Raw genomic sequence first — 23107 nt, 5'->3', positions numbered from 1 at the left:
GCCAAAAGCCCGCGCGGCAAAAAACAGCGCCGTCGAACGAAAATCGCCGGACGCCGATGACCAAATACTCAAGCCGATCGTAAACCACATTACACAACAGCTTGAGGCTCGAGTCGACTTGAAGCAGTTTGCCTTTCTCTTTTCATCGAATACGAGAGAGTCGGATCGACGAGTCAGCTTCGAAGCTGACTTAAACCGTCATGTAAATGGGCCTAAAGTTACAATTGTAAATTCGTATCTCCTGGGTGACTGTCGGCGTTGATATTGACGAAATAACCAGCTCCGTCGGACAAAATCATTTTTATCTGAGAGAATACACCGTCGGAAATGATTTGGATCATAGAATGACTGCCTTCCAGAGATGGATCAAATTCACATTTATCAACGGAATTCTCCATGTTTTCGTGGCATGTAGCAGTAGTAGCTGCGAATTCAGTAATACCGGACAGTATTGTGACTCAGGTAGGGGGAAAATTCGGTATTTTTCGGGTACTTACGTTTATTTATGGCGGCCACAACACATTGGCGTTTGGCTGAACAAGGGGGCGTTATTAGGGATGGGCACTATGCCAAAGAATATGAAAGGATCTACTTGGGCGGAGGTGCTCGAAGTAGCCGACGCTGGTACTCAATTACCAGTATTGAAGTGAGGAGAATTTCCAAAACTTCTTTAGTGGAAGTAAAAATTTTAGGCCTGGAAAGTAGACCTACTCAAGTACGTAGTTGGCATCAAATTTGACCCAATTCCAACTTCTAGAAACGCAAATATTAGAGTGGCAAATTTTGGATTTATTGAAATTCGTATTTCTTCCCCCAGTCAGTCAGTCAGTCAGTCAGTCAGGTTTATTAGTATTTTCATCGTTTCAAAACATCACAAGACTGCGATACAATGAAAAGATAGGAAGGTGTCGAAACAACTTGGAGTAGCCATTAAGATCTGACACCCACCTTAGCCTAGGCGAAGTAAATAAGAGGCATGCACACTGAATGAAAAGTAATGCAGAGAATATAAGACCCAAGCGACAAAATGGGGTGGCATGTGGCGGAGGGCGAGGTCGATGTTAGGTCGTGGTACGGTAATCCTGAAGACTGGCTAGTACTAACGTACTAACTAGCCTACCCTATGGAATTAGTAGGTTGTCCAAAAACGTTGCCTAAAAAATTTGACTCAATTCCAATCCGTAAAAGTCACTGGTAAGTCATTGGAACAGTGGTTCCCAAACATTTTCAGCCTGTGGCATACCAGAAAAATTATAAACCATCACGGCACAGTTAGGCCTAGAAATGTTGCTTTAAAAAAGATGCATGTGGTTGTTTATATTAACAGAACAGAACTTACATATACAACAGAAACGAGGTTGCATTGTTGACAATGACAAACTTACCAGCTCTTTTTGTCATAAATTCCAATCAGTGTGTCTCGTTCTAAAAAGAAATGTCAAGCTCACGTAGCCATGAGGATGTAAATGTTAACACGATTTTGATTGTTTTCGCACCAACCATGGAATAGGATTTGGGAGCGCACAGCCAAAATTCATCAAACTTCTTTTGTAGAAATGGGCTTTAAAATTAAAACATGGCTTTTTCGTGAATTAATTAATTAATTTTCTGTTGTACGATTGCTTTATTTATTACGATGCCATAATTACTTTCATTGTCACATGTGCTTATTTGTCAGCTGTTTAAGTCACATGCGCTGGTCTTCAGGCCTTTTTGAAAATATTTATACACTTCTTTTCCAAAAGCCAAAAATATATTCTCTATACAACTGAGAATCTGTGGCGGCACACTACTGTCACCTAGTTTGGGAATAACTGTATGAGAGTATCAAATTTTGGGTTTGAAAAAATAGTAGTTACGGTGGAAAATTCATTCATCACCTAGTCCCTCTGAGCTTTTACATCATAGTTTGAAATATGCTTACAGAAGAAGAATCAGAATATGGCTCGAGCTTGTTTGAAGAATCCGGCAGTTCAACGCAAGATCTCTGTGTCCATGGATTCCCGACACTTTTGAAAACTAGTATCTGCGATATCGGATATACAGGAGAGAACTGTGATGCTTGTGAGTGTTTCAATGGTAAAGTTGGCAAAAGGGTGTGGTCTGTGCTAGGTCTACTAATGGTTATTACAACACCCAGACTTCGAGGACTAGGCCTACATAATTATGGTCTAGTAAGTCTGATTAGGATAAAATTGCGGTAATCTAATGTGAAATATTTACAACTCTAAGTCTAATTCTAGTCCAATTTCTAGTTTTCCTGGAAATGCTACTGGAGAGCTATATCGTGCTCATTAGAATGAACCATGTTTTGGTATGAAATGAGCTTGATTTAGAATCGAATTTGGAAAAACCGCTCTAATTCTAATCTAAGTTGGACGAACATGTTTGTAGCCATAATTCTAATTCTAATCTAATTTGGACAAACATGTTTGTAGCCATAATTGTAATTTTAATCTAATTTGGACAAACATGTTTGTAGCCATAATTCTAATTCTAATCTAATTTGGACAAACATGTTTGTAGCCATAATTCTAATTCTAATCTAATTTGGACAAACGTGTTTGTAGCCATAATTGTAATTCCTATCTAATATGAAAAACCTGTGTAGGTATCATTCTATTCTAATCCAATTTCGAAAAACTGTGTGAGTAGCTATAATTCTGATTCTAATCTAATTTGGAAGAACCTTTGTAGCTATCATTCTAATTCTAATCGAATTTGGATAAAATCTGTGTAGCTATATTCTAATATCATTTGGTAGATATAGGCCAGGGGTGGCCAACTATTTTGCCAATCACAGGCGCATTTCGATTACTCATGTAGCCCACAGCACTCCAGGGCATAGTCGTAATGAACTAACTGGACGCCAAATATCCATGTTAAAATATCCATTTACGGTGAGCTCCGGACTGATTTATTTATTCAAATGGGCTTACTATACGCACCGAAATCGCAATTGTTCATATTATGATCACTAACCGGGATTCGTTATGGTTGCGCGAAGCACGTCAAATTTTCAGATTGACAAATGAATATCATCATTAATATTAACGATCAGCTCGTCAGTAGAGTTGATGGAGAGGCTGTTGTCGAAAATGTAGGGCAAGTTATAAATGATGATCGATTTTCTGGTGGGCCAATTGTTGTTAGTCACTTTGTTGCATGCTGTTATTTCTGAACTTCCCATCAAGATTGTCAGTAGGCCTATATAGTGGAAAGTCAATTCGTAAATTGGATTTGCCTGTTGACGGCCGCCAACACATAGCTTACTCATTGAATTACGTGTTCACGGCCGCAGGTTGGCCACCCCTGCTATAGGCTAATTCTAATCCTGATTTGATTTAGAAAAGCTGAACAATTTTTATTTGTCCATTTGTTCATTGTGTGTTGTATTGTACACTGCATGTCTTGATTCGGGCTGGACAAAATCGAATGTCTAAGTAATTTGGCTCCAAATTGAGTACAAAGACTAAGGGTGGAGCCCAATTCTTCTCGTCAACTGAGTACTGCTTAAATGCGAATCTCCACTCAACTAAAAATCGATTGGTACTCAGCGTTGAGTGCGCGCCAATTCTCTCTGCTCAGTTAAGTATCGATTTCCAGAAGTCGTTTTCCGAGATAGCGTTGCCAGATTTTTTTTCGCCTTCGACCGGACACGCGTGAACGATTTTGTCATGACGACAGGACGCTGTTGTCGGTATTTCGTCATTGACCTACAAAGTAGACGCAGATCTCACTGATTTATCTCAATGCAATGAATACCCTCAGCTGATCCACACTCTTTGAAGATGACACAATAGAAATATATAAATCCTTGAAGATACCCGGAACGTTCCTATGCCCCACAGAAGTATATTTTTGCAGACGTTACAAACCCATTCGAAATTTATGAAGATAAGTTTTACAGCAGGCGAACACGTAAGTGCAGGCCTGAAAGAACGGAAGAATGCATCTATATCGTGAAAACAAATTGAAAAATTAACATATTTTCAGGATTTCCTTCCATTTCTATTTGAACCATTCACTTTGCCCCTCTATTATTCAACTTCCCGAAATACCCAGACCCACCCGACATTTTCTCTCTCAAATATTCAGTATTTCTTGTTTCCAATAGCTTATTGGTGCTATCGTCTAAATTGGCTTGAAGGTATAGTGACTCCATCCCAACACTGATATTACCATGCAGGAACTCTATCAGCTGATCTAGGTTCATGCTAGGGGTCTGTTCAAGATGCTTCGTCTATTTAATTGTGGGAAGAGCATGAGCAATATTAATAATAATTGTTAAGTTGTATTTTTCATCTGAAAAAGTCACACAAAATGTAGAATGCGATAAGACACAATGCGATGTAGTGAACAGATTTGAGGATATCGAACGACACGCAGTTGCAGTCATTTTTTTATACTGACATCCACCTCGGCCTAGAGTGCCCGATGTCACAGTTCTTTTCGATGTTGATCTTTTTTAGAAGCCGCGGCCCTTTCTACTAGTTCTTTCCATTCCTTGTGAGTGCTTTCTTCGTCGGGTCTTTTACTTGGCTTTTTTGTCGCCGTAAGAACGGCGAAGGCGGGGGATGCTAGCGCATTGAGACTGCAGAAGTTACCATTCCGGTATACCGAGATGCCGTACGACAAGAAGTCGAAAGGGTACAGAAGATAATTACAAATACAATTATAAATACAACATCCGTCCAAGCGCCACTGATGTCATTCGCTCAGCAGAACCTCACATCACGAAGTAGTGCGCCTACGACAATACCGGTACTCCGGTATTTGGCGGGTGTTGTCTGCAGTTGGCCGCTCGACCGTGAAAATTGACACTTAAGTCTGGTGGTGCGCTGACTTAGATTTGAGTGCCAATCCGGACGCATTTGAGTGTGAGTATACTTTTTGGCGTGAGTTGAGTAATGAAATCGTTGCTGAGTAGAGAATCGCCACTCAGCAGAGAAATTGAGCTCCACCCTTAGAATCGAGTTATGGAGTATCGCTCATTATGACATTATGAGAGTATGTTGGTGTGAAAAGTTCAATTATGTACCTTTTATGCGGCCACAAGGAAAATATTATGTCACTTCATCACCACATTTAAGATAATCTGTTTTTTTTCGACCACGCCTATTTCATTGCACTTAGTGGCAATGCCGTATTTTGATCGCAAGCTCACAGAAATGTCATTTTCCCCAACCTGTATAGTAGAGCTGTTCAAAAATGACTTTTCTCATATTCTACTGGCTAGCCTACTTGATAAAATTGTTAGGTTACCTAATTGAAGCCTGCACACCAAATTTGGTTCAATTCCAACCAGTAGCCACATTGCTAAAGGAGAAGAATTTTTTATTTCAAAATTTTCAGTTCACCTCATGATATTGTTCTGTTGTCTATAAAAACGATGTTCACCAAATTTGGCCCGATTCCAACCAGCGGAAGCGGAGTTATTGATGTCGAAAAATTTTGGATTTGAATAAAATAGCATTGACAGTGACCAATTCTTTGATTATTTATGATAGTTGGGCGGGCCCACCGTAAATACTATTTTAGTCAAATCCAAATTTTTCGGTGGCAAAAACTCCGCTTCCGCTGGTTGGAATTGAGCCAAATTTGGTGAACATCGTTTCTATAGATAACGGAACAATTTCATGGGGCGAACAGAAAATTTTGAAAGTTCTTTTATTCATTTTTTATATTAAATAAAAAATTCTTCTCCTGTAGCAATGCGGCTACTTGTTGGAATTGAACCAAATTTGGTGTGCAGTCTTCAATTGGGTAACATACCAATTTTATCAAGTAGCCAGTAGAATTTGATAAAAAAGTCATTTTTGAACAGCCCTGCTGTGAAGGTTTGCATTACATATTTCGTATGCTGCGATGCGACCAAACTAGGCTTCCACTGTGTGAAATAGTATCGAAATGGTTGAAAAATCAACTCTGAGAACCGTGCTTGAGTATCCGGAAAAACCAGAAATAGGCTACCATACTTTGTAACTAACCGCTACTCAGCTTATGTGTTATCAACTTGTAGCCAACCCTATTTTCTTTTCCCGATGACATAAGCAATTGATTATATGGTAAAAATCACATTCTGTTACTATTTTCAGTAATTGAAATCGACAGCCAAGCAACGCAGGAAGACTCGGGAGATTTTGGTAATAAAGTGACATCAATTGATGCACAAGTAAAGCCGTCATCTATTTTCTCATTGGAGCAGACAGAGACGAGTCGTCTGGAACACTGTATGAAAGTCAAGAAGACAATATCTGGCCTGTTAACTCGAACGGGTTTTCTAGTAATGGTGAGTAACGACTCATACCATATAGCAATACCAGGCTTTCACTCTTGGACAAATAAATAATTGTAGATGTCTAATTTGACTAACTAGAGCGAAATACCTCTAATCTAATTCTCATCTAACCTGTAAAACATTTCCATGCTGCCATTTTGATTCTGATCGAATTTCTGGTTTTTCTGAAAATGCTAAAGGATGATTGTATGGTAAGAAACGATTTAAGCTTTTGTGCACAGACACTTTCCATTCTCGTGCTTATTAGACTAAACTCTGATTTGATATGATCTAGACCAGTGGTTCTCAACCGCCGGTCCGCGACGACGTTCCTGCCGGTCCGCCAGGTATATTACAATTTTATATCTTGATTTCAAGATGCAATGTTGAAGGCGACAAGTAGCCTGCAGAATAGAGAGGCCTACGAGCAGACTCATCGCTAAACAGCGCAGTTTGCGCGATCATTCGTTTTCGATCATTCATTTTGTGCAGGACTGTATGGGGCACCCCAAAACGCCCAATTAGAGATGGCGCTGTGCTTGAAAAGGGCCAAAAATTTTTTTTTTTAAATGAACATAATTCATAAAGTATTTTTTTGTTTGTTTTCCAACAATTTTCAATTTCTTTTCGCGCTTTGCACGATTTATTGTCAATAGATGCCTCGCTTATAGGTGCCCTTTTCCGAGAAATACGCATGATATATAGAAATAGGCATTTGAGCGTCAGCCATTACCGCGCCAGGACGTACCAACACATAATGCAGTTTAGGCTAACATGGGATTCCGAAAGTTGTGCAGCGAGACAACCGATTCAGTCATGAATGATCGAAAATTTACGCTATTGGCGCGATTAGGATACATTAACTCTCTGCTTGCACCAAGTAGAATAAATGTGCTCACAAGTACAGGTGAAAACATCCACCCAACTGTAGGGTCTGGAGGCGAAGCCCCTGAAAGTTTGGCTTATCGCCCTGTGGGGGCTCAAAACCAACGTTTTTTGGGGTGGGCTGACGTCCGACGAAGTAATTTTTCGACCCGGATTTGGGCATGGCCGGTATAAAGCTGCTGTAAGGTGTTTTCTTGTGGCACGCATTGTATTCGTAGTTGCCAGAGTAGCCTGCGTCTGGTGGCAGTGGGCAATGAGCACGGTATAGCACGACAAGGTGCTTGGTTCTGCTCAGAAACGCTTCTTCTCTGGATATTATCAAAGACAAAAATATTAATCGTGTTGGCGCGATCGGTTAAACCCACGGCCTTCGGCGTGAAAGACTGTAAATGACTTTCGACCGTAGCACGTTTATCTGGAGAAAGCAAGTTTACCTCGACATAGCAGACTCACTACCTTAAAATCACATTGATGCCACCATGAAGATACTTAATTACGATCAAAACCCTCTAAATGTCACTCTCTATCATCATATAGTTGCAAAAAACGGCTGCATACTTTACATTTTGGCCTCATTTCAATTATAAAAGTTCACCGGTCCACCAGACATGTTTTGAAATTTTACCGGTCCGCGAGGTGAAAAAGGTTGAGAACCACTGATCTAGACTTGATTCAATTTCTAAATTTTTGCAAACTCACTCATTCTAACTGTAATATAATTTGTGAAAGCTGTGTAAAACTTTTTTGTCAGATTCCAGGGATTCACTGATTAAATTGTTAGGTTGCCTAAAAAAGACGTACACCAAATTTGGCTCAATTACAACCAGTAGGCCTAGAATCCGCCGCAGAAACAATTAAAATTTTTGAATGTATAATATTTTTTTTTCAATTTTTTAATTCAATCAAAACAATTTCTGCTCACTTCCTACCTGTAGAAGCGAAGTTATTGCAGTTGAAACTTGTGGATATGCAAAAATAGCATTGACGGTGGGAAATCCCAGAATTATGAATGAAAAACTCAAATAACTTTGCTTCTACGGGCTGGAATTGCTTCAAAATGGTATTGCATCGTCTTTGTTGACAACTCAACAATTTCATGGGGTTGACAGAAAAATTTGAAATTTTTTTATATTAAATTAAAAAATTTCAGTTGGCTCTGCGGCAGCTTCTCCTGCAGGGGCGGCCAAACGTGGTCTGCGAGAAGGTTTTGAGTGGCCCTCAAGGTAATTCTCGAAATTAGTTCCAATATAAAAAATAAATTACGGTACCCAGGTAATGTATTGTGAACTTGCAAGACCAACCAAAAATTTGATAAGCCTGGCCGCGAACTTTGAGATGTTAATGACTAAAATATCAGTTCCGACGCAGATACAATGGCGCAGGTCGGGTCCATCCACATTTTTCGTAGATCTTTGTATCATATGACCATAAAGTAGAATAATTTGTTGCAGATTTATTTGACTCGATATTTTTGTTAGCACTCGATTCCTTGATTTTAGTATTGGTGCCCCCACTTGAAATAGAAAATTTAAAAATACGCCCAATTTACGGCATTGAGTCTGACTATTCTCACAATTATGAGAGAATATGTGGCACAACTGCGACTTCACGTCTGCAGTCGCAGAAAGATCGTCGGCTATGAATCCTTTGCCTAAAATGATGGACGCATGTTCACTGAAATCACCAAAAAAAAACGACATCATCATTCAAGTGGCCCGCGCTTCATAATCATAAATTCATAAATGGTTCATAAATCTCATGTGGCCCTTTGGTCGAAAAGGTTGGCCACCCCTGTTCTACTGGTTGTAATTGAGCCAAATTTGGTGTGCAGTATTTTTCTTGACAACATAACTATTTAGGGTGGAGCCCAATTTCTATGCTGAGTGGCGATTCTGTACTCAGCAACGATTTCGTTACTCAACTCACGCCAAAAAGTATACTCACACTCAAACGCGTCCAGATCGGCACTCAAATCTAAGTCAACGCACCACCAGACTTAAGTGTCAATTTTCACGGTCGAGCAGGCAACTGCAGGCAACACCCGCCAAATACCGGAGTACCGGTATTGTCGTATATAGGTACACAATTTCGTGATGTGAGGTTCTGCTGAGCGATTGACATCAGTGGCGCTTGGACGGATGTTGTGTTTATGATTGTATTTGTCTTTATCTTCTGTACCCTTTCGACTTCTTGTTGTACGGAATCTCGGTATACCGGAATGGTAACTTCTGCAGCCACAATGCGCTAGCATCCCCCGCTGTCGCCGTTGTTACGGCGACAAAAAAAAAGCCCAGAAAAAGACCCGTCGAAAGAAAGCACTCACAAGGAATGGAAAGAACTAGAAAGGGCCGTGGCTTCAGAAAGATCAACATCGAAAAGAACTGTGACATCGGGCACTCTAGACCGAGCCGCCGAGGTGGATGTCAGTGTAAAAAAGATCGCAACTGCGTGTCGTTCGATATCCTCATATCTATTCATTACATCGCATTGTGTCTTATCGCATTCTACAATGTGTGTGACTTGTTCAGATGAAAAATATAACTTAACGATTATTATTAATATTACGCATGCTCTTCCCACAATTAAATATACGAAGCATCTTGAACAGACCCCTAGCATGAACCTCGATCAGCTGATAGAGTTCCTGCATGGTAAGATCAGTGTTGGGATGGAGTCGCTATGGCTTCAAGCCAGTTTCGACAATAGCAGCAATAAGCTATTGGAAACAATAAGAAATACTGAATAATTAAGGGAGAAAATGTCGGGTGGGTCTGGGTACTTCGGGAATTTGAATGGTAGAGGGGCAAAGAGAATTGGAAAGAAATCCTGAAAATCTGTTAATTTTTCAATTTGTTTTCACGATATAGATGCATTTATTTTGTTCCTTCAGGCGTGTTCGCCTGCTGTGAAACTTATCTTCATAAATTTCGAATGGGTTTGTAGCGTCTTGCAAATATACTCCTGTGGGACATAGGAACGTTTCGGGTATCTTCAAGTATTTATATATTTCTATTGGATCGTCTTCAAAGAGTGTGGATCAGCTGAGGGTATTCATTGCATTCATTTCATTGCATAAATCAGTGAGAACTGCGTCTACTTTGTTGGTCAGTGACGAAATAGGGACGATAGCGTCGTGTTGTCATGACAAAATCGTTCACGCGTGTCCGGTCGAAGGCGAAAAAAAATCTGGCAACGCTATCTCGGAAAACGACGTCTAGAAATCGATACTTAACTGAGTAGAGAGAATTGGCGCGCACTCAGCGCTGAGTACCAATCGATTTTTAGTTGAGTGGAGATTCGTATTTAAGCAGTACTTAGTTGAGGAGAAGAATTGGGCTCCACCCTTAATCATTGAATCCCTGGAATCCGGAAAACAAAGTTATTTTTGAACAGCCCTACTGTGAAGCTATCATTTAAATTCTACTGTAATATGGAATAAACTGTATGTTCATAATTGTAATTCCAATCTAATTTGGAAATGCTGAAAATTTTGTAGTTGTCCAAATATGCAACCCAAGAGTGGGGCTGGGCTCCGTGATTCGAGTACTGAAATGACACACTCCTCACCTCAAACAGTTATATTATCGATGGGAATTATACTTTCTACACTATTCTCCGTTATAGAAAACTGTAAACCTCGGTTTATCGTATCGCAAGATACGAAACATGACATAAATATATTATTCAATTGTATATTGAAGTTCTTCACCTCATTTGATCTCCTCTACTCTCTTACTGTAGGTGTTGGAATGAGTGGGAGCGGAGAAAGAGAAAGTGAAGGTACGCCTATCGATTTTGTGAACGTGTATCAAGTAAGTGACAGCTCGTTTCAATGGCAAAATTTTATTTTTAATTCACTTTTTTATTTTTGTAACAAATTGAGAAGCGCCGTTGTCATTGATTTAAGCGAGAGAAAAAAGTTTGGAGCCGTTGTTTGAATTATTTTTCACTCAATTGAACTGTCCCTCCTTTGTTCTGATAAAAGCATGTCGGCCTGCATTATAACTAGGACTGGGTAAAATGATTTGACTTGAGTATTCAAATTGAAATCAAGCTCATTTCTCATCATGGAATGTTTGAAATCTAGAATGGTCATATCGCGGACTATAAAACATCTAGTACAAAACTACGTACATTACTGGAAATGACATAACTGTGAAATCGTGATCAACCAACAGCATTGTCAGCAAGTGCAAAGAAATAGGCTCGGTCGAAAAAAATACCTAATTATCTTTTGTGATATAAAACTCATATTATTTATTTGTTGTCGCATAACAGGTAAATATTTGAACTTTCTGTATCATCCCTAACTGTTGTAATGAGTGATACTCAGCTCGAGTTGAAGCCTAATTCTCGATTCAGAATTGAATCACTCTAGTACTCGATTTTTACCAGCACTAACTATAACAAACTACCGGTGCATAGGAAACAAGAAATGAATTGACCTGTTGTTTTAGGATATTATTCAAGACTGAATTGGTTAGGCTTTCTTCCCTGTTGCAGAGAGAAATGAATCTGGTCAAGATCCTAACACTATCAGAATGGGCAGTTTTTCCCCATGTAAGTTTGTGTTTTCGTCATTTTCAACTAATTTCTTCAAGTGATTTTTCACCAGCACAAACCTATCCTGTGATCATGTTTGCTACTGCATTTGAAAATGTAAGGATTCTCACTACATAGCGCCATTGGTATCTAACTGTATTAGCTGCTGTTAGCTCCTGCATTTCCAAATTCCAACCAAATTACGTATTCTTGTTTCTTTTCTAGTTCTTAGCATAGCATTTCAAAGTGGAGCTTCGACTGGATTATAACACAACAAAACTTATCTGATCCCTGTGTTATCGGCATTTATGCATGTAGCCTACTTAACATTTGAAAAATTGATTCTACCTTGCTCAATATGGAAAAGTTTCAAGGCCTGGCCCTTTTTTCGGCAGGCGACAACCCTGTCTGAGCATAATAGTTATAGCATGGAAATTGTTTGATTTCTTTACAGTTTGGTCCAAGATTCACCTGGACGAAGTGAAGTGGAAGATCATTCCAAGATGGATGTATTCTGTGCCCACAAAAACATTGTTATCCAAAGGTATGGTTTGTGATATCAACTTTACGGAGTGTCTAGTACAGAGCTGTCCCAAACACCGGGCCAGACTTTGGAAACTTAAGAGATCTAGTTGCCTAATTGACTAATTCGACCAGCGGTTCCCAACCTTTTTCAACTCATCGCCACCTTATTAAGCTCAACGCAAATTTTTGCTCCCCATACTTTCGGGACCGAAAAAGAGGATATATAAACGGAAAATTTAATACAGCTAATCTGTGAACGCTGGTGAATTGACTAAAAATAGGTCATTTTTTTCGAAATGACTCCTAAAAGACCCTTCACCACCACATTTAATCTTTGGGAGCTTACCTTTTTCTTTTCGTCGACTTTCGAGGCAGATCCAGATTCAAAATTTTCTCCCTTCGTACCCTTTCGACCCCCAATCGCCCCTTTTGTTATTTTTGCCCCCCCCCCATGTTTCTCAAAATTGCCCACTGGGGGCAGTGTCGCCCACATTAGAAGCACTGAATTTGAACCAAATGATGGTATTCTAATTCAAATCGTTCTTTGCTGTCATTTTAATTCTAATGTAATTTCTTGTTTTCTGAGAATCCTACTGAAGAATTGTGCCGTGCGTAACGAGCCAAGCTTGCTGAGTGTACAGACATTTGTCATTCTCGTGCTTATTAGAATCAAGTCTGGTTTGTTTTGAATTGAACTTGATTTGATTTCTATTTCAGAATCGAATTCAATTTACAAATTTTTGCGAATTCAGTAATTCTAGTTCTACTCCAATTTGGAAATAACTGTGTAGCTATAAGTCTAATAATGATGTAATTTGTAAAAGCTGGAAACTTTCTAGTCGGTCAATTCTGCACGCAAGCAGTGAAAAGGTTTGTATCCGGCCTGTGACCCAAATTGAGTTTGACACCACCGGTCCAGTGTCTGCACTAGTTAGATGTAGTGTGTGAGCATGGTAAAGAATGAATCTCCTGTTCAGATGAAATACTCGATGAAAAATTTGCGGTGATCGGCACTGGCATGGATAGAACCAGTATTGACCTCAGTGTTACTACAGAATTGAGTGATGATCTCTCAAATGTCTATCGGTAAGATTTCGGTTTTGTCTTAGTATGGGATGATAAATTGTGTTGCCTTTCCAGTTGGTTGTTGTTGTCTCAAAGTATTTCTGCTCTTTCACTTATCTAGTATTTACCTATCAGACTACTTTTATCTGAAACTTCTGCACAGCTGTGTAGCACTTGTGCCACATTATGGAATGCAGTTTAGAAATGCCACACATTTCTAGATGCTGTTGGCTATAGATAAATAGGTATTTAAGACACTGTAATCTCAATTGCATTCTATAGGTGGTCATCCAATATTTTAAACCCTTGGGGGCAATTATTTTTCCCAAGGGCCCCCAGGTTGAGAACCCCTGGCCAAAGCTATAAAGTAATGAATGACTTGCAGGTAGGATTTTCTCTATATCTTCAAAGAATATCAAAATTTGCTCAAATGAAGATGAAGTCAGCCTATACTCCATTGAGCGCGACTGCTGGAGTTTGAGTTTGGCAAGCTTTCTAGAATACGAATTAAGTTTAATCTTCAATAATTGTCTCTTCAGAATGGTTGTGACACACATGTTTAGTCCCAATTTATACAGACATTTACAAAATTGAGAAAAATTTGTCGCGCCCCGCCTGAGAGCCTCCCGCACCCCCCCAAGGGGGGCGCGTCCCCCAGGTTGAGAACCCCTGTGTTAGAGTGTGATGCCTTAGAAAAGGTTAAAAACCTCTGTTCTACGTGCGAATTAGTTTTGACGGGTTTGAGAAACACTGCCACACTTGTACAAACTACTGGATTTTCAAAATGCGCAACTAGAACGAGACCTAAAGTCCAATGAACATCAGTCCAAGTTTGAAATAGGACGAGTTTCAACCCCCAAAACCCACCCCGGGCTACGCCACTGTTAGTAGTGATAAATCTGAGCTGGCAATGGCTGCAAGCACATCACACAACAGAACATGGTTATTTAGGATTCACGTTAAATGACGACGCATATTTTGACAAAGGAAAGGAAAGGACGTAGTTTATTTTTGTCCTTGATGTTTTTGCGGCATATACACCGACTCATGATATACATACACACGATCTGCGCATATGCATACCATGAGTGCATGATGTGCATATGCCGCTGGACAAGGAAGTGCAGATATAGCCTTTACGACTTTCTAAGTCATGCACCACCCCTCCATGCTATCCCAGTAATGCATGAGCGCCAAGCAGGGAAGCCATGGATACCAGTGTTACTAATCAGGTCTTTGGTCTGACCCGGCCGGGAATCGAACCCACGACCTACCGATCAAGAAGCCGGACGCTTAACCATTACGCTATCTTGATCGGCAAGTAAGTAAATTTTTTTTTAAAACGTGCAACTAGAGCTAGAACTATAACTACTCAAAAAACCAGTAGCTCTTGCTTGACCCTGAACTCGTTGTATTGGCAGTTAGTATTTAGTACAAGTCTGAACACTACGCTCTTTCAAATTTACACAAATTTGATTTCGTCACTTCTGCTCGAGTTGCGTTGCTTTTCAGGTTTTCGTTTTTGCCAAATGAGCACGGAGCCAAGTCCAGACTGGAGCTTTCAACTTGCTTCAGTAGCGAAGAGGAGTGGATTAGAATCTTTGGAGAAATACCGACAGAATCTGGTAAGACGGCATTTGCCATGTGTTGTGTTGGTCAGCGGTTCTGAAACTTGTCAGCTTGTGAGATGCTAAAATTTCAAAACAAATTTTGCGGATTGGTCAACTTTCAAAAATCAAGCTAGAATGTAATTACGTACGGCTAAAGTATGCAACTGACAAAGAGGGCTAGGCACTGGGCACAATTATCCGGGTACTAGAATTTTTTTCAAATAGTCACTCTGATGATTCGAGGCGAGTAGAGAGGGATTATTTTTTCAAGAACTGAAATGATACGCTCCTTGCCACTGAGTGTTGATTGATCAACGAGTATTATAGTTTGGATGATATTTTCCACAGAGTAAGGCTGTAAACCTCGATTGGTCTAATCACGACATGCGAACATGTAGCACGATAATGACCCAGAGCATGGTCACAAAGTGCAATGAAATAGGTATGTGGTCGAAAAAATTGCAAATCGTCTTTAACCAATTGGCACCGGCGGGTTTTTCAGAAGGATGTTGCTTCACTTTCCAAAACTGTAAAACGCGACCTCAATGGAATGCGAAACCAACAACTAATATATCATAGACTTCAGAATTTAAACGCCTAACCGAAGCTAGATGAGAGTGGGGCAACCGAGCGTGTATATCAAGAGTGGCCAACCTTTTTTCTATTTACAGCCGCATTTCGATGACTCATGTAGCCTACTGCCGCATTCCAGGGCATCGGCATAGTCGTAATGAACTAACTGGACGCCCGATACCCATGTTAAACTGTCCATGGCCATTTCCGGTGAGATCCGAACTGCTTTATTTATTCAGATCGGCTTACCTTATGCACCGACATCGCGAGTGGTCATACTATGAAAAAGATCCAGGTTTAGCTATGGTCGCGCCAAGGGCGAACGTTTTTCAGATTCACGAATGAATTCCGTCGTTAATATTAGCAGTGTCACATATTCCTATCTAGCATTTCTCCTTTCTCAGCCATGCGATCAGCTCACCGGTAGAGTTGATCGAAAGTTTGGGGCAAGTTTTAGATGATGATGGATTTTCCGGTGGCCCAATTGTTGGTAGTCACTTTGTTGCATGCTGTTATTTCAGGACCTCCCATCAAGATTGTCAGTATATAGTGGAAATATATTGGAATCACCCAAAAGTACCAGAGACAAATTTCTTTCCCGAGTAACACACGATTCCAATTTGGTATTTCTATATGGGGCGCATCCTTTCCCCTGCTGTTCACATCTGTATTGTGGGGATGAGATTGCAAAGGGTGCCACTATATTTAAATCGAAAAAAGATGTCTTGTTGAATCAAGAAAATTTCAAGGGTAGTTAAAATATCTCAAGGATCGGGAGTCATTTCGTAAATTATATTTGCATGACGACGGCAGCCAACACATACTAATTTAATTTTGTGTTCACGGCCGCACAAATTCCCTTTTATGGCCGCAGGTTGGCCATCCCTGGTGTACATGATCAAGAAGACGAGATAACCTTGTTGTAAAAAGAGATAAGTTTTTGTTGGTTCCTTATAGAGTCCGTGGCGTATACCTAGTGTGAATATGTAGGTGCTATTCACTGTGACAGAGATGTCCTCTTTCAAACAAGCCATGAGTGACCGCTATTGCTCAACCAATTGGATCGACGCTATCAAAACATGGTAGAACGTTTCACCATAAACTCGCAGTCTGAGAGGTCTGAATCCAACGATAATTACTCGCCCATTAAGGCCGTGTTTTACAGTTTTGAAAAGTGAGGTAAAATTTTTCGGAAAAAGCAGCCAGTGGCAATCTATTAATGTGATGTAGAACTGCCATTCTATTCTTAGCGGTCACATAAAAGGTAGATATTTAAGCTTTCCACATCAGCCATACTGTTATGACTTGATGCTGAGTGATACTCGACTCGAAGCATAATACATGATTCAGAATGAAATCGCTCAGGTAGCCTACTGCTTTTGGGCTAATAAAGTGCAATTCTCATTTTTAGAGGTATTGATAAAGACACTGTGCCCCGTTATACAGTTGCCTCAGAACCACATCCACATTCACGAGTATGAGTTGTACATTGCCAAAGACGATATTGACTTTGGTGGACAGTACATTATCACGCAATGGCACGGAACGCCGGACCCGACCATTTTGCAAGACAGCAACCAATGTGTCGCAAAGGTGTCTGCAATGGATCTTTATCGTCTTTGTATCAAAGGCGGCTGTCAGCAAGGTACCTTGCATGAATTGTTGAAATTTGCTATCAAACTACTTTTATCTCAAACTTATGCGTGGGTCGGCCAGTGTCACGTTTCTGCCGCATTATAGAATGTAGTTTAGAAATAGCACACATCTTTAGTTGATACGGTGACTGTACCATTGGCACAATACTTAAATAATATATTCTGAATCACAACTATTGCTTTTTTCATCTTTTTACCGATGATGTCATTTTTAGGCTCGCTAAATTCATCTTGCTTCATCCTAGTATCTTTATGAGATTGTGTAACAATGATAATTTGTTCATTTCTTTTATTGTACAATTGAATAGTATATTCATATTGAAAGGAACCCGAATATTTTCGGCTGACACTCGTCAGGGTTAATCGTCAGCAACTAGGAGAGAATTCAGAAGAACAATGTATGTCAAAAATCGTATCACCAATTATGACGCTATCGTGATACTATTATATAAAGTGGTAAATTCTATCATTTAAGTGCCTAAACCGAAATATTGATGCTCAGTAGGGTGTCAACGAGTACCGTAGTAATGATTATCTAAAAGTCTCGATTCTGATAACTGCCCGGAAACAAAATATACTACCATATATTTGAAATGAGTTCGACACCAATTCTGTTGAAAGAAGAAAATCTTATTAAAAGTCGCAGTAGCATTGTGATTAACACTTTGACCAACGAAACAATGTACAATTGAATAAGATATTGACGAATACCCGTGACAAGCGTCAGCCAGAAATAACCGGCTATACTTCATTATCAATATATTGTTCAACTGTAGCTTATACCGAAGTTGTGTCCATCCAAGAGTCTCTTGAAACACTGTTTTCCTTCCCAATCTGATCAGGTGAAATATTCGACCACAACAAGAAGTTTATCGGAATCAAACACAACCAAGGCGGTTATCCTCCGTTGACAATGTCGCTCAAGTCTGGACATTTCATAATAATGGCGCGATCCGACGAAAGAGTCTTTATGGAAAAAGGTGGATGCTCCGATTCAGGAATAAAGTCTTCGAAATGTCGAGACCATCCAAGACAACAAGTTAGTTTTCGCTCGATTTTACTGCTCGTCATCAGGGCTCAGTAAAATTGAGTACCTGAGGTAGAGTTGTACAGACTACTGGATTTTCAAAGTATCCAACTAGAACTAGGAATACTTACTTTTCAAAACTCGCAATTAGAACTAAAAAAACACGCAATTCTCAATACTTACAATTATGACAAAAATTAGAACTACTCCATTGTCAGAACTTACAACTAGAACTAGGAATACTTACTTTTCAAAACTCGCAATTAGAACTAAAAAAACACGCAATTCTCAATACTTACAATTATGACAAAAATTAGAACTACTCCATTGTCAGAACTTACAACTAGAACTAGGAATACTTACTTTTCAAAACTCGCAATTAGAATTAAAAAACACGCAATTCTCAATACTCACAATTATGACAAGATTTAGAATTACTCCATTGTCAGAACTTACAACTAGAACTAGGAATACTTACTTTTCAAAACTCGCAATTAGAATTAAAAAACACGCAATTCTCAATACTCACAATTATGACAAGATTTAGAATTACTCCATTGTCAGAACTTACAACTAGAACTAGGAATACTTACTTTTCAAAACTCGCAATTAGAATTAAAAAACACGCAATTCTCAATACTCACAATTATGACAAGATTTGGAATTACTCCATTGTCAGAACTTACAACTAGAACTAGGAATACTTACTTTTCAAAACTCGCAATTAGAATTAAAAAACACGCAATTCTCAATACTCACAATTATGACAAGATTTAGAACTACTCCATTGTCATAACTTACAACTAGAACTAGGAATACTTACTTTTCAAAACTCGCAATTAGAACTAAAAAAACACGCAATTCTCAATACTCACAATTATGACAAGAATTAGAACTACTCCATTGTCATAACTTACAACTAGAACTAGGAATACTTACTTTTCAAAACTCGCAATTAGAACTAAAAAAACACGCAATTCTCAATACTCACAATTATGACAAGAATTAGAACTACTCCATTGTGAGAACTTACAACTAGAACTAGGAATACTTACTTTTCAAAACTCGCAATTAGCACTAAAAAAACATGCAATTCTCAGTACTCGCAATTATGACAAGAATTAGAACTACTCCATTGTCAGAACTTGCAACTAGAACTAGAACTACTCACTTGTCAATACTCGCAACTTGGCTGAGAATTAGAACCACTGACTTCTCCATACTTGCAACAGTCGCAACTATGACGACAATTATAAGCCAACGAAGCTACAACTAACGAGCCTTAAAAATTCACAACTAACTAACTTAAACACAACTAACTAATAATCGGTAATACGAATTCTTGAATTGCAAATGAGCGAAGACAGTGCTTCATAACCAGTGAGTCGCGAGAATTTTTTAAATATTACAGTTTCCTATTCTATATGCCAAGCCCTTATCTTCTCGAATTAGACAAACAAATACACGTTGTCATCCTCTAAATTGAATTGTTTTGAGCCCATCATCGCCGCAGGCCACGTTTCCGTGCTCGCTAGGGCTATGATTGATGAACCAGGTCTTAGGGACAGTCATTTTGATTGTCAAAGCGCAAAATCGGACAGTGTGTTATTATGTATGCCTGACAATTGGAACTAATTCCTTCTTCCAAAGGCTTTGTCACCGTTGATCGGGAATGCAGCAATCCAGTTCGATTCGATGTTACAATGAGATAACAATTGCAGTGACACAAGCCACTCAGAACCTGATTGTGCTCAACGTAAAATATTGGCGCTTCATCATTTTTTCTTGTCTGCATTATGTGTGGCGAGAAAGCTTGATGTTCCACAGATGTTGCGGATTCAAGTCCGACTCAGTTGTTGGCGATTTGTATAGGCTCCTCGTCATCTGATCCCCGCAAATGGTGTCTTAAATAAGTGTGTCGTGCTACTAGTCGGCAGCTACGGAATCAAATGAAAGAATATCGGCCTGCTGTAAATGACCATCCCAGTCGAAAAACACCATGAATGCTACAAAACAACAACGATGCACTCTCAGTTGAATTACGTTTTCATTAGTTGTCATATCTCATGCTGGGTGGCACAATGAAATTTGGATGGAAAGTGGCTCGCGAACTGAAAAAGGTTGGGAAGCACTGATCTAAGAAATAATGGTGATAAAATAGGCATTCAAAACGTACCGAGTTCAAATTCGAAATTTGAGGGATTTCAACTACCAAAGCTCACCCCTGAGCTGACTATTAATAGTGATTACCAGGCCAAGTTTTTGCAACTTTTTTTTTACAGCTTCCGGCAGCTTCGTAGATACTCAGAATAATGTACTATGATGTTTTAAGCCAGTGTTTCCCAACCTTTTTCCACCCATGTACCATTTTGAGGTTTTATGCAGTGCTCGCGTACCACCTACATAAGTTACGCGAGCCGACGGCGGACAAAAAGTGTTTCCAACGTGTTGAAACAGAAAATAAGGCGCAGTATATGATTTCTGTAGTGCAGGAGTGGCCTCCCTTTTGCTATTCACGGTCGCATTTCGAGTAGTCATGTAGGCCTGGCCTACGGTTGCATTCTAGGACATAGTTTATAATGAAGAAAATGGACTTCAAATGCCGATTTTAAACTGTCCATGCCCATTTTGAGTGAGCGCCAGGCTAACATATTTATTCTTATCGACTTACGAAACGCACCGAAATCGCGAGTGGTCAGGTGATGAATATATTCTTGATTACGTCATGGTCGCGCTATGCGCGAAAAGTTTTCAGATTCACGAATGAATTTTGTGAATAATATTCGTAGTTTCACATATTACTATCAAACATTCATCCTTTCTTGGTCAATGTGATCAGATTCCCTGGCAAAGTTGATGGAGGTTGTGTTTTCGAAAATTTAGGGCAAGTAATAAATGATGATGTGTCTTTGGGTGGACCAATTGTAATAAGTCACTTTGTTGCATGCAGTTATTTCTTGACCTACCATCAGGATTGGCGGTATATTGGAAAGATGTCGAAATCACCCAAACGCACCATAGAAACAAATTTCTTTCGTGAGGAAAACACGATTCCAAGTTGGTATTTCTACATGGAGCTAATCATTTTCCGTTGCCGTACACATCTGTACTGTAGTGCTCAGGTTGCAAAGGGAGCTACTACACTAAAATCGAAAAATGAAGTCGCGTTGAAACGTGCGCAGCGCGAAGAAAATTTCAAGGTTAATCAAAATCTCCTAAAAATTTGGGAGAAAATTCGTAAATTCAATTTTCATGTCGATGGCCACCAGGACATGGCCTACTAATTGGAATACGTGTCCACGGCCGCACATATTTCCTTCTACGGCCGCAGGATGGCAACCCCTGCTGTAGTGGATCCATTTGGAATTCTTGTGGTCAAATATTTTGAAACGGAATTTGGTTAGGTAAGAATCCCAATGCTTTACAACTAGATCTCTTACCCGTAGGCCATCATTGGCAGGATTGCCCATACCCACGACGACGACGGTTCAAAAAAATCAACCCCATCTGAACTAATAACTCCCTTTGGTCGAAAAAATGAACAGAATCTACTCGCGTACCACCTGGAAGACGTACACGTACCACTAGTGGTACGCGTACCACAGGTTGGGAACCACTGTTTTAAGCCGTTTGAAGTGATTTTATAGTGCAACTTTTTGCAACTTTTCTCAATTTGTCATACCCAAATTTTACTGCAATTTTTATCAAATGTTGCGTAAAAATGTAAAGGAATGATTTTAAAACATGCTATAAAGATAAACAATGTATGGTTTTATTCTCTTTGATTTGCATAACAAAGAGCTATATGATGGGTTAGCTGCATCTCACTATCTATGACACAATGGTTTGCAAGCAAGAACTTCAAATACACCAGTCAAGCACGACTGTGCCCGAACAATATATTAATAGATCGCGTTATTAATTCTGTCGTTTAAATTTGAGATGGTTTCCCATTTCAGGAATGCCCTGGCGAGACCACCGAAAATAACATTTTTACTGGGCAACCTTTCTAAGACCATTGATTTTGTTAAGTTGTCAAGTGTGAGTTTTTCTGGAACGCCTTGGGTCAAGTTTGCAGAACTAGGGGGTGTGGGGTGCGTTACTTGACATGTTTTAGTAAGAGGGGGCTATCGCTATGCTGTTTGACTTTTGCGGGAAATTGTTCCCAACAACGTTATCATGATTCACGCCAAACCACAGCATCTAGAACTACTCAAAAAACAGCAATTGGTTGACCATCAATAACCCTAAATTGCTAGCCTTGCCTGAGTGATACCATTTCGAATTGAGTAATTGACTCATTGATGCATCATACAAGTACAGACTGTGTAGAAAGTTCTACTATACTTGGCGGCAATGCTGCTTTTCAAAAGCCAAATAGTAATACTCGATATGGTACTCTCCACCACTGATATTTTAATTTAATTTTAATTTACTCCATTTAGCACAACGTCCTCTGGACCTTGCCAATCGCAAATTTCAAGTTCGATTCTTGGGTAAAATTCAAGTGGGAGATCAAATGGAGCCAATACAGCACTGGCGGAGCGAACTGTGAGTCATAATTTGTATTAATAATACTAATCTACACATCAATCTGCTTCCACAAAGTAAAATGCATGATCTTATTTTCAGTTCAAATTTATTGAGCGTGAAAAGACCTAATGAGTAACACTGGTATCCGTGGCTTCTGCTCTTGGCGCTCAGCATTACCAGAATAGTGTGGAGGGGTGGTGCAAAACTTAGAAAGCCTTACAAGGCTATATCTGCACCTTCCTTGTCCAGCATCATATGCACATCACGCACTCATGGTATGCACATGCACAGATCGTACCGGTATATATGTCTATCATGAGTCGATGTATATGCCGCAAAATCACCAAGGACAGAATCATATATTGTAACGTTCTATTCCTATTCCTTCAAGTAGGCAAAAAGTACTTTGTTT

At 39.6% G+C, this 23107-nt stretch overlaps 1 protein-coding gene and 1 long non-coding RNA gene across 4 annotated transcripts in view; one reads left to right on the top strand and one right to left on the bottom strand.

Annotated features, from left to right (window-relative positions):
- The window catches only part of LOC145459207 (uncharacterized), a 49532-nt gene that overhangs the window by 14248 nt on the left and 12177 nt on the right, over positions 1–23107 (top strand). The window contains exons 1-12 of one of the 3 annotated variants that reach the window (XM_080337840.1): positions 220–462; positions 1927–2064; positions 6099–6146; positions 6209–6292; positions 10907–10945; positions 11669–11725; positions 12162–12251; positions 13210–13318; positions 14810–14922; positions 16892–17125; positions 17978–18174; positions 22608–22713. In XM_080337840.1, coding sequence (XP_080193966.1) covers positions 345–462; positions 1927–2064; positions 6099–6146; positions 6209–6292; positions 10907–10945; positions 11669–11725; positions 12162–12251; positions 13210–13318; positions 14810–14922; positions 16892–17125; positions 17978–18174; positions 22608–22713 — 1333 coding nt within the window. In that variant the 5' untranslated portion in view covers positions 220–344. Of the gene's footprint in view, positions 1–219; positions 463–1926; positions 2065–6098; positions 6147–6208; positions 6293–10906; positions 10946–11668; positions 11726–12161; positions 12252–13209; positions 13319–14809; positions 14923–16891; positions 17126–17977; positions 18175–22607; positions 22714–23107 lie in introns of those variants that run through there. The other 2 variants (XM_080337838.1, XM_080337839.1) reach the window with 2 other exon arrangements.
- Positions 18249–19161, bottom strand: LOC145459209 (uncharacterized). Its single transcript, XR_013921308.1, has 2 exons — positions 18960–19161; positions 18249–18484 (listed from the first exon to the last, which is right to left on the bottom strand). It is a non-coding gene; the product is annotated as an uncharacterized LOC145459209 (long non-coding RNA).

Source organism: Botryllus schlosseri, chromosome 16 (genome assembly GCF_051294905.1).
Source record: "Botryllus schlosseri isolate E-star chromosome 16, Bs_hap1, whole genome shotgun sequence".
In the NCBI taxonomy this organism is placed as follows: Eukaryota; Metazoa; Chordata; class Ascidiacea; order Stolidobranchia; family Styelidae; genus Botryllus; species Botryllus schlosseri.
Note: the sequence above shows the minus strand (reverse complement) of the source record. Positions and strands in the feature narration are given on the sequence as shown.